At 44.6% G+C, this 15,684-nt stretch overlaps 1 protein-coding gene across 2 annotated transcripts in view; it reads left to right on the forward strand.

Annotated features, from left to right (window-relative positions):
• LOC144115208 (annexin-B12-like) overlaps nt 1-15,684 on the forward strand; it is a 34,528-nt gene that overhangs the window by 2,184 nt on the left and 16,660 nt on the right. For both annotated transcript variants that reach the window (XM_077649480.1, XM_077649481.1), the window contains exons 3-5: nt 6,564-7,054; nt 8,944-9,019; nt 15,498-15,592. In XM_077649480.1, coding sequence (XP_077505606.1) covers nt 6,564-7,054; nt 8,944-9,019; nt 15,498-15,592 — 662 coding nt within the window. The remainder of the gene's footprint in view (nt 1-6,563; nt 7,055-8,943; nt 9,020-15,497; nt 15,593-15,684) is intronic.

Consider the following 15,684-nt stretch of genomic DNA (forward strand, 5'->3'; position numbering starts at 1 on the left):
ACGAGGTTTCAATCGCGCTTTGCAGTACGTGGCGGTTCCGTCCACCTGCAAAAACCTGCTTTCGCCTTCTTACGATGGTGCATTCCTGCAATTACGGGAATGGGGTATGGGGACGAGACGACGACGACGACGACACGAAACCGGGTTAACTAGGTTAATACAGCTAGCGCCAGAAAAACAAATGTTGGGATGCAGTCATGACCCTTAAATCCGGTAGACTCGTTGCGCGCAAGTTCTTAGTTAATTTAGCTATGTATTTGTAACTATTCCGCAAACGATTCGCACGTTCCATTTGCTTAGCTAAAGTTGTTAACTACGCTTACATTCTCAAGATGGTCTCTTAAAGCAAAATGGGTGCCCCATGTACAAAAATAGTAGTATATTTGGACATGTTGCTTATCCATTCGGAAGTCAAATGCGGACATAGACTGGAGGCAAGCGACAACGAGACAAGAGCAGGATACCTGCAGGGGATTGACAGGAGACAGGACAGGAGACAGCACTTGTCTTATGTCCCTTCGTTTCACAGTTTTCGCTTCCAACTGCACAAAAAGTATGTTGGGAGAGTGGATAAATATTGAAAAGTAAAATGTACCAGCCCATGTCATGTCCCTACGTACATAGAGAACGTGTCAGTTTTGGGCGTGTTTATAATTATCGTTTCCTGTCGCTATGCCTTGAAGCTTGCGTCGAGATGATGCAAACATTTCTTTAAATTAAATTCTAAATTGTGAGGTTTAACGTCCCGAAGCGACCCATGGGCTTTGAGCGACGCCGTAGTGGTATGTTCCGGATAAATTTAAAGCACCTCGGGTTGTTTAGCGTGTGCTGACATCATATAGCACAGGGGCGTTATCTGTATTTCTCATCCACCGAAAAAGGGCCGCGGCGGCCGAGATCGAACCCTTGACTTTGGGACCAGTAGCCGAACATCAAAGTCACTGGGCCAACAAGCGTTTGAAAGAATCTCTTTATTGTTATTCTCTATGTGTGGCCCAGCCATACCGAGACCTACGTTCGACTGTACGCTCTGCTTCATCTTGTGTACGACTGTTACTCGGCAAAAAAGACGAGAACGTGAGTGGGACAGGCGACAGTGCTTTTTTTTTTATTTGATACTGTAAGTCCCATCAAGGACTGTAACAGGAAGGGCTCTGAATGATACAGTTGTTGTACACATGTTGGTAGTAAACAATTTAACAATAACATATGGGGAAAATAGTTACAAAATCGGTTAGAGAATTCAAGTTGAGGTACAAATAATAGGCGGCAAACATGATGACAAGCATACCAAAAAAAGGAAATCGGCTGCAGTTAGTGTTGTATTTTCAATCTAGGCACAAACAAAACGGTGAAAGTAAACAGGGCAGAAAAGTGTGGAAAATGAGAATAACTAATGGGAAACAAACAGGTGATCTATAACCAGGGCACTGAACTCATCTAATGATGAGCTGTTAGTAATATCTATGTCTAGATTGTTTCATTCTCGTGTAGTTCGTGGAAAAAATGAGTATTTGAATATGTTAGTACGGAATGGAAACTCATTTAATTTGTGTGTGAGGTTGTGGCGGGTCGATCTAGTTTTTGTGGTCGTTATGTATTTTGTAGCGGGCACTTTTAGTTGGTTGTGTATTTTTATCAACAAAGCAACGCCTCCGCCTCGTGTTGGCCGATCTTTGCGAATAATGACGTAGTTTGGGGGAGTTATTTCAAAGTCTGATGTCTTTGGTTAGCCAAGTTTCTGTTATGGCGATGAATTCTGGCTCAAAGTTTAATATTATCGATTCGAGGGGATCAAGCGTGTTAATTCTACTTCGAGCGTTAACATTAACGAAGCTTATTTTGGACACTGGGGGCGGCGTGGATGCAGGTTGCGCGTATCGGGGTCCTGGTTTTTTGGTTTAATAGAAGTGGATGCTATGGGAGACACCGCATTTTTTTATTCATCCCAAAAATAAAGACGACTGTTGATCTTTAGTTTGTCATAAACCAAAGCCACTTTATCACCAGAGTCCTTCTTTGGTTTCCTATATTCCCATAGCCTCCGCCTAATGTCACGAATTCGGGGTGAAAAATCCTCGCTGATGACGTAGTCGCTCCCCTTCAGTTTGTGACAGCTTCGCAAAATTTTTGTTTTCTCTCGGGAAATCTAACAGCATTAAAATTATTGGCCTTGTTTTGTTTACCTTCGGTTTGCCTAATAGATAAATCCGTTCGATTGAGACCTCATCTAACTTTAAAGTATCCTTAATGACATTTTCGTTCACTGCCTGTTCCAGGGATTCGGAGTTTTCTTCCTCATCTTCTGGCATACCATACACGATGAGGTTAGATCTTCTGGATCGATTTTCTAGGTCATCTATTCTTAAATCCAGGGTTGACACTTGTTTTTGTAGGCTAGCGACTTGTTTAGTGCAGGCTGATACATTATTTTCAAGGCATGTTAGACGTCCTAGCTTTTCTTCGATCGATGTCAGTCGTTCTTCTTTTATAGACTTTATGTCGGCAGCGATTTGTTTTAGCTGTTCTGAAAGTTCTGACATCCCGGGCCCGGGATTTGTCTCGACATCACCGGCAAGCAATAGCAACTTTGCAAGGTACACTATGTCATACAAAGCATCCAGAAGTACCGCAGAGCACGGCAGCACGACAAGACCGCGCTCGCCAGAGCGAAAACATTTTCCAAAACGTCATCTTACCTGCACGTAGAAGACAAACGGATGAGCCATCTGCGTGTGAGCCCTGCTGCCGTGCCATTTGGAATGCGGTGGCGCGTTGGCGGGTTTTATCCTCGGGAAGGGGGGTGGCGCTGCGCTGAACGGCTTGAAGAATTCACTTCCGCTGGAAGTAGACGATGATGGGGTCCCATCCGCAGGTTCCAGGGTAAAAAGCGGCAAAATGCTGGCGTTCTGTAGAACATGCGCGTTGTGAATCACGAAAGGCCGGTCGAACTCTTGTTGTCCCGCTGGTATCAGCAGCAGGCCGGCGACGATCTGCACGTAGAAGACAAATGGATGAGCCATCTGCGTGTGAGCCCTGCTGCCGTGCCATTTGGAATGCGGTGGCGCGTTGGCGGGTTTTATCCTCGGGAAGGGGGGTGGCGCTGCGCTGAACGGCTTGAAGAATTCACTTCGGCTGGAAGTAGACGATGATGGGGTCCCATCCGGAGGTTCCAGGGTAGGAAGCGGCAAAATGCTGGCGTTCTGTAGCACATGCGCGTTTTGAATCACGAAAGGCCGGTTGAACTCTTGTTGTCCCGCTGGTATCAGCAGCAGGCTGGCGACGATCTGCACGTAGAAGACAAACAGATGAGCCATCTGCGTGTGAGCCCTGCTGCCGTGCCATTTGGAATGCGGTGGCGCGTTGTCGGGTTTTATCCTCGGGAAGGGGGGTGGCGCTGCGCTGAACGTCTTGAAGAATTCACTTCTGCTGGAAGTAGACGATGATGGGGTCCCATCCACAGGTTCCAGGGTAGGAAGCGGCAAAATGCTGGCGTTCTGTAGCACATGCGCGTTGTGAATCACTAAAGGCTGGTTGAACTCTTGTTGTCCCGCTGGTATCAGCAGCAGGCTGGCGATGATCTGCACGTAGAAGACAAACGGATGAGCCATCTGCGGGTGAGCCCTGCTGGCGTGCCCTTTTGAGCGCTTTTCAGCGCTTTTTCAGGGCTTAACAGTTTTTCGTCAGTATAAGCAACTAACTAGGCCAAGAAAAATGCCCTCTTTAAGAGCAAATATCAGCCTTTGTTGTTTGGACTTCAATTATGTGCAGATGCGATAGTTGACAGTGAAGCCAGCTTCCACCGGAACTGCGGCCTATTGGGACTGATTAGGATTTATCGGGATTATTTCCAGCCGACAGCAAGAGAAAAAATAAAACGAAAAAAGAAAAATCATATGGACATTCGTGGTCCTTCGTGGACCTTCGCCTGGAATGCTAGGACAGTGGAATGCTTAATCCCTAGCCCTATGTATATGTTCAGCTTGCTGTTTCCCATTGCTTTGTACCTGAAAGCGAGAAAGCTCTGTCTTGCTTGGGGATGAAATATTTGCATGTTCGAGCAAGATAAACGGTGTTGTGAGATAGCACGTAGAGCTACAATAGTGAAAAAATGCAGGAGTGAGGAATGCAGTAAACGTTGTTAGGAAACAAAAGTAGGAAATGAAAGCGGTAGATTATTAACGCTATGGCGTCAGACCGGCTGTTTGGAGGGAAAGCCATGCGCGTTGTCACACTATTTCTGGATTGGGCGAAAGGGTCGTGACGTCGAACGTTTAGCCGTGGAATGATAATGTTTAAAACTCAAGTCAAACTGACTATGACGTTATAACATGACTGAAACGTCAATGTGAAGTTGTATAAGGGTGTAAAGTAAATGACTTACGCTAAAAAGAAAATTGGGATGATTAGTTCGGAATGGAACCCATGACCCTCGGGTTTTGAGTCAGACAGGCTAACCAGGGCACTGAGGTATGTTCGAAGGACATGGTTAAAGGGAAACTATACGTGTCTTGTGGTGTATCATGTGGTCCGATATGCCTGCTAATGAATGCTAATGAGTGTGCGTAGTTAGATAGAGGGACTGATTAATAAATAAGTAAGAAATAACCATCAAAGGTGTCACGTGGTAGCCATAACGCGGAGCTCAAGTGTCCCTACAATTTATATCTGCTCTCTCTCTCTCTCTGTATTTTTTTTTCATGATACGTACATGTGTGCTCAGTATTGGTTTGACCACGCAGTTTGTGTAGTATTATTTTTATTCATTGCGTGTACGCAAAAACCTTCCCGTCGTCTGCCATGTACATGGTTCATGAGTCTTTTGCAAGCCCACATACATGATATAATGGCCGCGTTTGGGCGAGTTAGTTTTCCATGCTGAATCTAAAAGCGCAAAAGACAAGGACAGAGAAAAAGACAAACAACACGAGCGCTCGTGTAGTCTGTCTTATTCTGTGTCCTTGTCTTTTGCGCTTTTACGTTCAGCAACATACTTGGCTTTTATCCCAGGAATCCCACCAGTGAATACTGGAAAATAAAATATTAGGCTTAACCTGAAGGTAGTATTATACCCGTGCTACACGGGCGCTTCGAACGCCTTCCAACTTAATGTCATTCAGCAAGATTACCGAACTCACGCTGCTACACGAAATTTTTCGACGGCATTCGGTTCAGATGCCATTCGAATCGACGGAGCTTCGCGGAGACATTCCAGATTTTGGAATGCCTTCGAAACGCGAACACAGGCCGAGCCGGCCAATAGGCGTCGCCGCCGCCATCGCTTCGCCCCGCCCACAGCTGCGCGACTTCTTTCGGCTCTGTGGCTGCTCATTTTAATACCCGCTCCTCGCTTTTTCCTGCTCTTTGCTTAGCAAATAGCTCGTGTTCTGTCTACGTAAGTGCTTGATGGTTAGACTACACCAATGAACATTTACCGCATGAGCATGAAATTTCTCCAGCAGTGCGCCGATGAGGACGGCTGCACTCATACTGTTGTTTGCATCGCTGCCTACGAACAGCTAGCGCTCGTTTTAATGACATAAAACGCATTCTGCGCTTTAGTTGTATTAAATAAGCGAATCTCTTTTGTACCGGTTGCACCCATGCTTGTTAACACAGTGCGACAATATGTGGGAGGAAGCGCCGATACGATCGCTCGACTGAGAAACACTTGACAGCTATGCTGCTGGCATCGCCTACGACCGGCGCTTGTCGCTAATTGTCCCGACTTCCTCCGACACGATCAGTAGTTTATTTTAAACTGCTTTATTCAGAAGTATGATTGCTGACCATTCGCGGTTATTGAAACGTCATAACTTGTTATCCACAAAATATCAACGGCGACGACTGCTGCTGGCCTTTAAGCAGTGCTCTGCGGTCTGGGTCACATCGGCGCTTCCCGTTCATCGTATGAGCGCCCTGCGATGTGAGCAATAGTTGATTTCTGGTAACTGTCGTCAAAAGTAAACTCGTTGACCATTTGCATTCGCTAAAATTTGTGAATTCGCTCTTCACAACCTTCGAACTCACAGACGTAATCCTGCGGACTCACTAGGCCTAGTCGCCGCGGCAGGGAAGGGAGTCGCCATCGATTAAAATTAATTTGGCAAGCGCTTACAGCTGGTGAGTGTTCGAGTGTGCTCATAAAAATATACCCGTTAGTTTGACTTATTAACTGTATGGATTAGGTAGATGGGCGAATATATTCACACCGTCGCCCCCTCAGCGTGTTTTCCCACTGCCGACAGCCTGCCGAAGGCATGAAGGCTGATCGTCATCCGTTCAGATTCGTCGATGTCGTTGGCCTCAAAAGCTTGTCCTACTACAATCATATATGCTGCTGTTGACCGTGATAGTGTCTTTGTCGCACTAGTGTAACCACCGCCGCCTTCTTCATCGTACACTGAAAACGAGCTGAGGAAATTTCAAATGCGTTTGGAAAGTGTCGTAGCGCCGCGGAAGTCCGTCGAGTCCTCATGCCTTTCCAAGTCTCGAATGCCAATCGACTCAGATGTCATTCGAACGTGCCCGTGTAGCACAGGTATTACTTCGTTTTCCTCCAGGGAACGTATCATCGAGCCTGGAACCGGTTTCACCAGAGACTTACTACACTCCTCAGTCTGGCGGCACCCCGACGGACCTTTCTATTTCGGCAACTTTTTTGTCCCCCTTACCTGAGACATACTGCCCTCCCTCTCAGTCCAGCGGCCTCCCGCCGGAAGGCTTTTCATCGCCAATTTCCTTGTCCCCCATACCTGGCCCCTTTCAGCACCGCACCTGGGGAGTGGCACCGACACCATTACCGAGATACTCCAGTGGCGTTTACCCGCCTTATGCCACTCCGCCCCTCAGTGCGCAGTCTATGTACGGGTCAAGAAGTGGATACAGTGGAAGCGGCTACTCTAGGTCTGACTACGCTGGCCCCGTGAGCGGCATGCCCTACCCTCCGACAACGCCCAACACAGCTCCGGCAAGGGACGCGGCCTACTACGAGACTTCTCCTAGGTACTATGACGGCACGGTGACAGGGACAAGCTGTTACGCTCCAGGAAAGGTAAGCCGCCAGTGAAGTGGCAAATCCGCGTCGGCAGAAATATTCTCAACTCCTCACTGAAAACTCCTTCTGTCTGATAAAAAAAATTGGTCATTCCACTGGAGTAAGTGCAGAATTGCCACTGGAAATTTTCGCCCTCATCGAAGCACAGTACGACGCCAAGAGCGACGCGGAAGAAAAGTGTTCGTCTCGATGGATGCAGTTAATGTTACTTCACATGGACGGCAATAGCTCTGAAATGGGTCGATCGGGACTAACGACCAAAACGGAACCGTTGTTGTTGGCGCTTCTTTTCGTCCGTCTTGCCCTCAGCGTTGGCGTTTCCTCAGCATATTGCAGTAAATTTGAAGAGGTTATCAGAATCAGAACGGACTGCCACGAGAGAAAAATGTGCAGCCATTTATTCAGCGTGAATGAATGTCTGCCGGAAATGGTCATGCACAGTACATTTCCCCACGGCATTGCGCACTGTCTGACGTCAAAGCTTTGTCGGTTTTTGTCGGTGCGCGAAAAACAGTAGAGCACAGTGGTAGAGTGTGAGGAAAATGGAAGCCGACTTCTTAATGCGCTTTTTTTTAACCGTTTCAACGGTTGTGTTCGCGTGTTAACAGTTCTTGTTTCTTGCTGCTCTCCTCGCGGATTGTCAATAGCGTTCGGGGTCATGAGAAGTGGCCCTGTAGCCAGAGATTGTTCTATTCGAAGGAAGCCAAATGTCTTTGAAGGCAGGGACAGTGGAGGCAGGTATTGCTGTTACCGCTTTTTCCATGTTTTGCTGGTTTGAGAGGAAAGATATTTGAGTAGTCACTTTGGACAAAAGATGTTGCCCGGAATGGAGCCGAAATCACGGTTTGCGCATATTGGGCGTGGTGGTCTACCTACTGAGGTTATGCAATGGCTGTCTCCCTTGCTGCTTTCGAATGCACTATATGTTAACTGTAGCCTAATCCCGACACGGGTGCCCAGTGCCACACTAATACCCCATTTAAAAAGGCAAACGTTTGCAGTAGTCAAGTAGACGTAACATATAAACACGCGCGTCATTTGTTTTGTAGTAAGAGACAGCAACCTGCCCACTAGAGAGGTGGACAATGGGCTTAAAGAGGCATCCTGTGTAGTGCACTGTTCTTGTTTTCATCGGCGCGTCTCCGCCTCTCGTAAGTCAGTAGCAAGAGGGCGCTTCCTCCCGCCCTTACTTCCTTCCGTGTGCAATCCATGTTTAAGCTGTGCTGCATCCTCAGCATCATTTTCCGGAGCGCGCAAGAAAGCCGATGATTTCTACAGGCTGTTTAAAATGCTCAGCATTTACAACCCTTGAGCTTTCCTGATGGATCCCTAGCAGCCGGTATATCTAGACAGAGATGGCCATATATGTCAAATAACTTACCGCTGCTTTTGTGCATGTATACGCTTCCGCCTATGGTAAGTGCCATTCTGCCAGCGTATCGCATGGTGAATGCGTCTTCTGATGCATGCATGTACAAGCGACTGCTGCGGATGTCTTCAGGTAAATGGGTTGGTTTTCTGTGAGACAGAACCAATAAACAGCTTAAGTGCACAGCGACACTGAAGCAATGAGTGGCATCGCGGAGTGCACATGAACTACGTGATGGCGGCTATTTGAGATTGCCTTATTTAAGAGGATAACGAGGCTATTGGAGTTTTTTATGCGTTTGGAGTGTAGGCTTAGCGTTCTGCAAGGCATGTCAGGCATCAAATAAATCTGGTGTGTCAGTTAATAGACATATTTCTACAGTGTCCCTTTATGTGCTGCTCCCAAAGACCTTAAAAAATGACGAGCATTATTTGCATATTTGAAAGGTACCGAAAAGTTGTCCAGTTTTTTTTTCCTTTAATTCAAGAGCTAAAAGTTTATTTTGTTGTACCTGCAGGGAACCCTCAAGACGCACATGAATTTCAATGTCCAGCAGGATGTGGAGGCACTGAAAAAAGCCATGAGAGGATGGAGTAAGTGCAGAGACCAGCGCTTAACCGAAGAAACACCATTGGACGTAACGTGCCACATGTGCATTTTTCATGACTGTAATATTGCTCTGTTATTGGTGCGTCATCATGCTCATCAAGCATTGATTTTTCTACACCGCATGCCAGAGCCACCGACATGTTCACTTAATGGCAAACTTTCGTGGTACTGCCTGAGTTTTCATTGCCGAGTTTTGTCATAGCGTTAACTTACAGCGCTACAGTTACCGTAACCATCGGACGCTAGGCACGCACGTGTAGAACGTGCATAAGCAGTTTCTGCAGACGTAGCGACGAAAACAGTAGAGCGGTGGAGGAATTTAATAAGTCCTCAGCAAGCTCGTGGTGAGAATGGCTAGCTAGCGTATACAATGCAGGGTTATTGGTTGTGGCACACGGAAGTGTTTTCGTGATTCTGTTATAGGCTCGAAATTGCCGTCACCAGTAACTCATGATTTCGTGCCTTCAGATGTGATTATCATGCTTAGCCTGTTCATCTTATCGTTATTTTAGTAAAGTTGAAAAATGCGCGGTAACGCTATAATTAAAACAATTACGGGGCACTTTGGTGATGTAAACTGCGATGTCGCAAAAGCCGTTTGCGGTGTTGCTGCCCCTGTTGTAGTATGTGTGCTGAAACTACTAATCAAAGACTATGCGATTGTTATGAAAATTTGTACAGTCGTCATTCGAGTGAGTCTTCTTCGTTTAGCTTTATTTCAACTTGTACGATTTATACTACACAACCGATGGCGTCATCGATGACCTAATCGGTTTCATTGACACCTACAGTGTGACAGAAACACGACCGGACACGCTGGCGAGTACCAGGCTATCTAAACATTTTTCTAGCGTCAAGTCATTAATCCGTTCTTTCATAAGCGTGGACTTGTCAACTTTTACCAGTTTTATTGACAGCTTGTGTGACAGAAACGCGAATGGAGACTCTGGCGGGCCATGAGCATATAAAGGCTTTCGTCTTAATATTGGTGGCAGTCATATTACTCCAGTAGGAGCGTTACATTTGTGAGTTTATCCTTTAATGAAAGTTCTGGACAAATAAAAATAAGAAGATTAAACTTAGCAATGTTGAGCGTTCGAACAAGAAAGTAGCCTGTAGCTTACGAAGATGTAGTCCTACCAAAGAAGAGTCGAACGATTCCCGCAGGTCGCCGTACTGAACTCAAGAACGAGGCGGCAGATAACCCTCAAAGAAGGCCCTCCGGCACACGGCGTCCAGCAATTTTCATGACGCCGTGGTCAATCGATTAAGCTGTGGCTCATATCCTTTCATCTGCCACCCCTAAGATATCCCGCGAGCAGATCAAAGGGATTCACTACGAGGTCATTAGCTGGAGGCTCACCTTTGAGGGGCATTTGCCGCTGCGTTCTCGAGCTGTATCCGGCTGTAGTGTCGTTTAAACCAAAGCCCGTAGGTTTCGATGCCACCACCGTGACAGTGACAACGAACCATTGCTGGAATGACCGTATCGATACCAATGACACGTTTTTTTCAATATCCTGCGCTTGTCTTTTTATTCGGCTTTTATTTTTTCTGGTGTGACTACTTTATCGCAATTACAAATACAGCTTGTTCGTGGAGGCAGCAAGGGATTCTGCTGCGAAATAAAATAGATAGAGAAGGATTTGTGCTGCCTGGATGCGAACCTGAAGCGCCTCCAATTTTCGTTTTTTTTTGTTGATAACGAGAAGAAAAAGAGCATTTAAAGAGGAAAGAGAAAGAAGGGAAAACGTATATAGCTCAGCGAATGATTCGCTTGGGATCTGAAGTGGCAGACAAACCTTGGAGCCACTTGTCTTCCTTGTAAAATGTCTTGTTTGGGGAGAAAATATATTTTTTCTTGTTTAATTGTCATCCTGAAAGCCTGTTTATGAGCAGTGGGCTTTCTAATAACGCCATCAACAGAGATCAACCATCGCATTTTGTGAGAAATGGTTCGTCATTCAGTTGTCGCCTTTTTGTCTGTTGGCCAGCCCCGCCTTTGATGCCACACGTGACGCACTAGGCAACTGCTAGACGGGAAAAATGATGAACTTGGAAAGAATATGCTTCAAATTACGTCCGCGCAATTATCGTGAGAACCCACTTATTATCCGGCTAAAGAAAAGTGAAAGTTTTAATAAAGTTTAATATCAACCCGCTTACTGTGCGTTAGGGGAATTATCTCTTTAATCTGAGCAAAAAATAGTTTTCTCATTAGAGTGAATGCCTACCGCGAAGTCATATGTAGTGGCGTTTCGTGAGTCTCGCATAAATGTTTTCAGCTCATTTCCTCGATTTGAAAAAATACGGGCAGCGATATACCGTAGAGACCTAGGAAGGAAAAATCGGCAGTTTATCATTCTATGCTGCCCCTGTCGGCGCGTGATTTCATACTCAGTCAGGTGTGCTTTTCTGCGTTGAACTGAAAATGTTTACCAGACGCCTTCAATTTCTTCCGCCGATTTTCTAATATAGATTTCCCAGCTATCCTAAGCCAAAATTTAAAACTAAACCAGGGCGAGACAGGTGTAGTGCACTTCAAATTTGTCGTATGACCATTGTTGTGTTGCGTTGTGTTGGGTTTAATGGCGCATCCGAAGCTAAGGCAATCATGCGCCAAGCTCACTCCGACCGTTGTATTTAGTTACTCCAAGTATTTTTGTATGTTGTAATGTTGCATGATTTAATAATTAAAAAAAGACTTTTTAGCTATTGCGTTTCTGGCGAAAATTCCGGTGCCAGAGTGTAGAGTCTGCAAAAAACGTGTAATTAAACATTTTTAATTTTCGATCTGTGCTGTACATTAGTTTTTTATTCGTTAAAGGAAACCACGCGAAATATTAAAAAAATCTAAGGTGACCATGTGCTTGCGCGCCGCGACAGTAGGGCTCTCAAACCCGGATGATCGAAACAGCGCTGGATGGTGCCATGTGGCTGTAAATCGCAATGGTAGTGCGAAATACATGAAGTAGATGACGCTGTTTTTGTCTTAAAAGGGATGTTTCCGGAAAGGAAACAATCGCGCATGTTTGAACTTGGTCTTCTCTACGTTTGCTGAGCACACATATCTAAACACTTGAAGCTGCCTTAGTTAACGCTCTTAAGTCGAACACTGAGGCAGTGTTGGCGGAGAATTTTTTATCCCGTCATATTCAAGGCATAATCGAACGCGGTTAATTTCACCAATTCCGCGTTTGAGAGCGCTGCTCTCGCAGCGCGCAAGCCCATGGTCACGTGGGATTTTTTTTATCTCTAGCGCAAATTTTGAAATCTCATCTACAGCTCACATAAAAAAAAACTAATGTTTAGACTTTTTTTGGCACGCTGTAAACTTTGGCACCATAATCTGCTCCAGAAACCCAACAGGAAGAAAGATATTTTTTTCCAAAATTTTTAGTTATTGAATTAAACAGAGTAAACACATACCCTTAGTAACGAAAGACAATGGCCAACAACACTGTTTAAGTTCAAACCAATTATCTTCCCTCTGTATATTTTTAATCTTTGGCTAAAGAATGCTGGGAGACGTGGTAGAATAGGCAAATTACAGCTTTTGCACATACGCTGGTGTTTCGTGAGCATTAGTTTTTTGTTACCGAATTTAGGTGCAAATATCGCTTAAGCTTTAGTAAGAACTTGTGCGTTATACTTACGGCACCAAGCACTCGCCGTCAGGTCGGTGATTATCGGCCCTGCTTTCTCTCGCGGTGCTTTTGCCATATTTCGGAGGCCTTGCAAGATGATATGCTTATTCTAAAGAAAAACGCTCATCATATGTGTAAATGTGGATTCCAAGTCGTTTATTTTAAGAGCGAGCACCATTTAGCGGTTCTCAACGTGCAAGTTCTACAAATGAGTGACCCACGATGCCGCACTTGCCACGACCGTTGTTAAGCAGAAATCTACATTTAGATTAGACCAGTTGGTTGCAACCGAAATATTGTGCAAAATTTTATTTCAGTGCACGCTCAAGAACATCAGTAGTTGGAAATTATCTCCCGGTTCCTTTTTACTATGGCGTGCCTCACGACCCTCAGTCCGTCTTCGACACTTCAGAGTCAGTCAATAAAGCCGCGTATTCAAAGAGCCTTAAAGTATTTGTCCTCATTTATATTTCGTGAATTAGGCTCTAAATATGTATTAAAATAGTTTGGTTTGGTTTAGGGAGTTTAACGTCCCAGAGCGACCCAGGCTGAGAGGTACGCCGTAGCGAAGGGCTGCTGAAATTTCGACCACCTGGGGTTGTGCACTGACATCGCACAGTACACGGGCCTCTAGAATTTCGCCTCCATCGAAGTTTGACCACCGCGGCCGGGATCGAACCAGAGTCTTTCGTTTCATATTAAAATAGTACTTCATGAAATTGTGGGGTAGCCCTCGTTACAAAAGACAATGAAATGAGTAAATCCTCATGACTATGAAATTCGATCTTTCGGGCTAGAAGTCACGAAGTTGAAATGTTCTGGCCCTTTTTTACTTTCACTAAAATGAACCGGCCGTGGTTTCACGATTCTCAGAGAAACCTTACCTAGCCTTCAGGACACATGCCTTTCTAGCTGACTAAGCACTATGCAGCTTTTGACACTGTACTACGTTTTAATCTCCTGTGGAAAAGCAAACGCCATTCTGAGAAAAATTCTTGCTATTTTAATTGGATTGCTAGTTTTCTTTCACACCGCTCACAGATTATTTCCTATAATTCGACTAACTCCTGTCTTGTAGAAGTATTAACTGCCATTCAAAAAGGGTCAGTGATTGGCCCTTTATTATTTCTAATATACATCATGGACTTGCCTCGTTATGTCACATCACAAATACGCCTTCATGCGAATGACTCTTTGTTATGTGAAGTAATTAACACACCAGATGATCACCTGCAAATAAACGCCTCATTTACTAGTTTTTGCTCCCGGTGTAATACATGGGAAAAGAAAATAAATTTCAATAAACAATAATGACACCTTTCACTAGCTGTACTTCGCTTTCGCTGTTTAATTACGACTTTAAGAATTTTCCATTGCGTAAGACTTTCGAATAGGAGTATCTCAGTGTTATATTCACCACTAACAAGTCCTGGACGAAAAATATTAATTTCATTGGTACTAAAACACTAAAAACGCTTGAGTATTTGAGGAGAACGTTGGCGGTAATGTACCAAAAGAAACAATTAACGTACAAATCCTTAATTCGTCCCGTAATTGTACGCGTCTCCTGTCTGCAATCGTCACAAACAATTTGAAATTGATGAAATCGAGAGTATCGAAACGAAACCTATCACGTTCATATATCGCCGATATGATCGCTATTTTTCACCTTCTTTTGCCGTGTCCGCTTTAAACCTAACCCCTTTGTCCGTGCGCCGTCAGGTGGATTCACTGTAGTTCTTGCACTGCATCGTCAATTCACTTTATCATGCTACACCAAATGTCTATCTTACGCCTGATATTCTCCGATCAACAAGGAGTCATCACAACCTTAATGTTAAGCCATACTTCGCCCGTACTAATATATCATACACAGCTTTTTTCCTCGTATTATAGAACACTGTTGCTTAATTCCTGGCATAACGCGGTCTCTTCCATTAAACTTACTTTTAACAGCTGTCGCTGCCACATCATGATTTCTTTGTGTTGTGTTCATTGTGCATTGCTTCAATTCATTAGTAACAGCCTATCACATTGTTCGAGCTTTTTATTCAAACTTGATTGATGTAAACTTTTTGTTTGCGTGTGGCACATTGCCGTTTTGTGAACTGTTAACTTCACTCCTAAAATAGCCCCATAGGTTCTGCAGTATGTAAAAATAAATAAGTAAATGTCTCTCGTTAATCTCCTTGATTTTATTATTAGTGTGTTGTGTTTATGCAATCTGCTATGCCTGTAAGATGTTATGTAGTTGTACTTCACATCTGTCACTGCTTTTCTTGTATAAAACGATTGTGTTAAATTTATTAACAAGTTGTTTGTGTACAAGCTCCGTAACGTGTTTTGTTTAGTGAAGTTGCTTCCACCATCGGCGAGTGGCGATGGTAATCAAAAGGTGGTGCCGCTCTTATTTTTTTCTTGTCTTTCTCACGTCAACTAGCTTTTTTTTACTCAGACAAGCGGGCTAAAATGAAGTTGACTACTTCATAAAAAGCGTAGAACTGGGGTTTTAGACTCTCCGAATGTGAACGTTAACAATTTTGGTCCCATTTCTATGGTTATTTCTGTGCTAACTGCCGACAGAATGCGTTTCTTTCCTTACTACTTTTGCCGCCTTCAGTTTTGAATGACGTACTCACAACTGTTAATGTCGCACAACTTTACCAGCTGGGGTGTTCTAGCAGGACACCTATGCTGAGTAGTTAGCAACGTGACGCACGAGACCAACGTGCAGCAGTTGTTGTTGTTGGCTGGTTAGCAACGTACACGATTGTTAGATCAATTGATTCACTGAATTGTCTTGTGTTAATTTCAGCTACAGACCACGCGGCGATCATTGATATCTTGTGTGCACGGTCGGAACCCCAGCGACAGGAGATAGTCACAACATACAAGCAATCGTTTGGACGTGTAAGTTTTCCATTCAGATTTCTGCTTGCTTGATAAACCGGAGCTGGAAGGAGCTTAATGTAGAGAGAAAAAAAAGAAAAGAAAGATATCGG

This window comes from Amblyomma americanum, chromosome 1, assembly GCF_052857255.1.
Source record: "Amblyomma americanum isolate KBUSLIRL-KWMA chromosome 1, ASM5285725v1, whole genome shotgun sequence".
Classification (NCBI taxonomy): domain Eukaryota; kingdom Metazoa; phylum Arthropoda; class Arachnida; order Ixodida; family Ixodidae; genus Amblyomma; species Amblyomma americanum.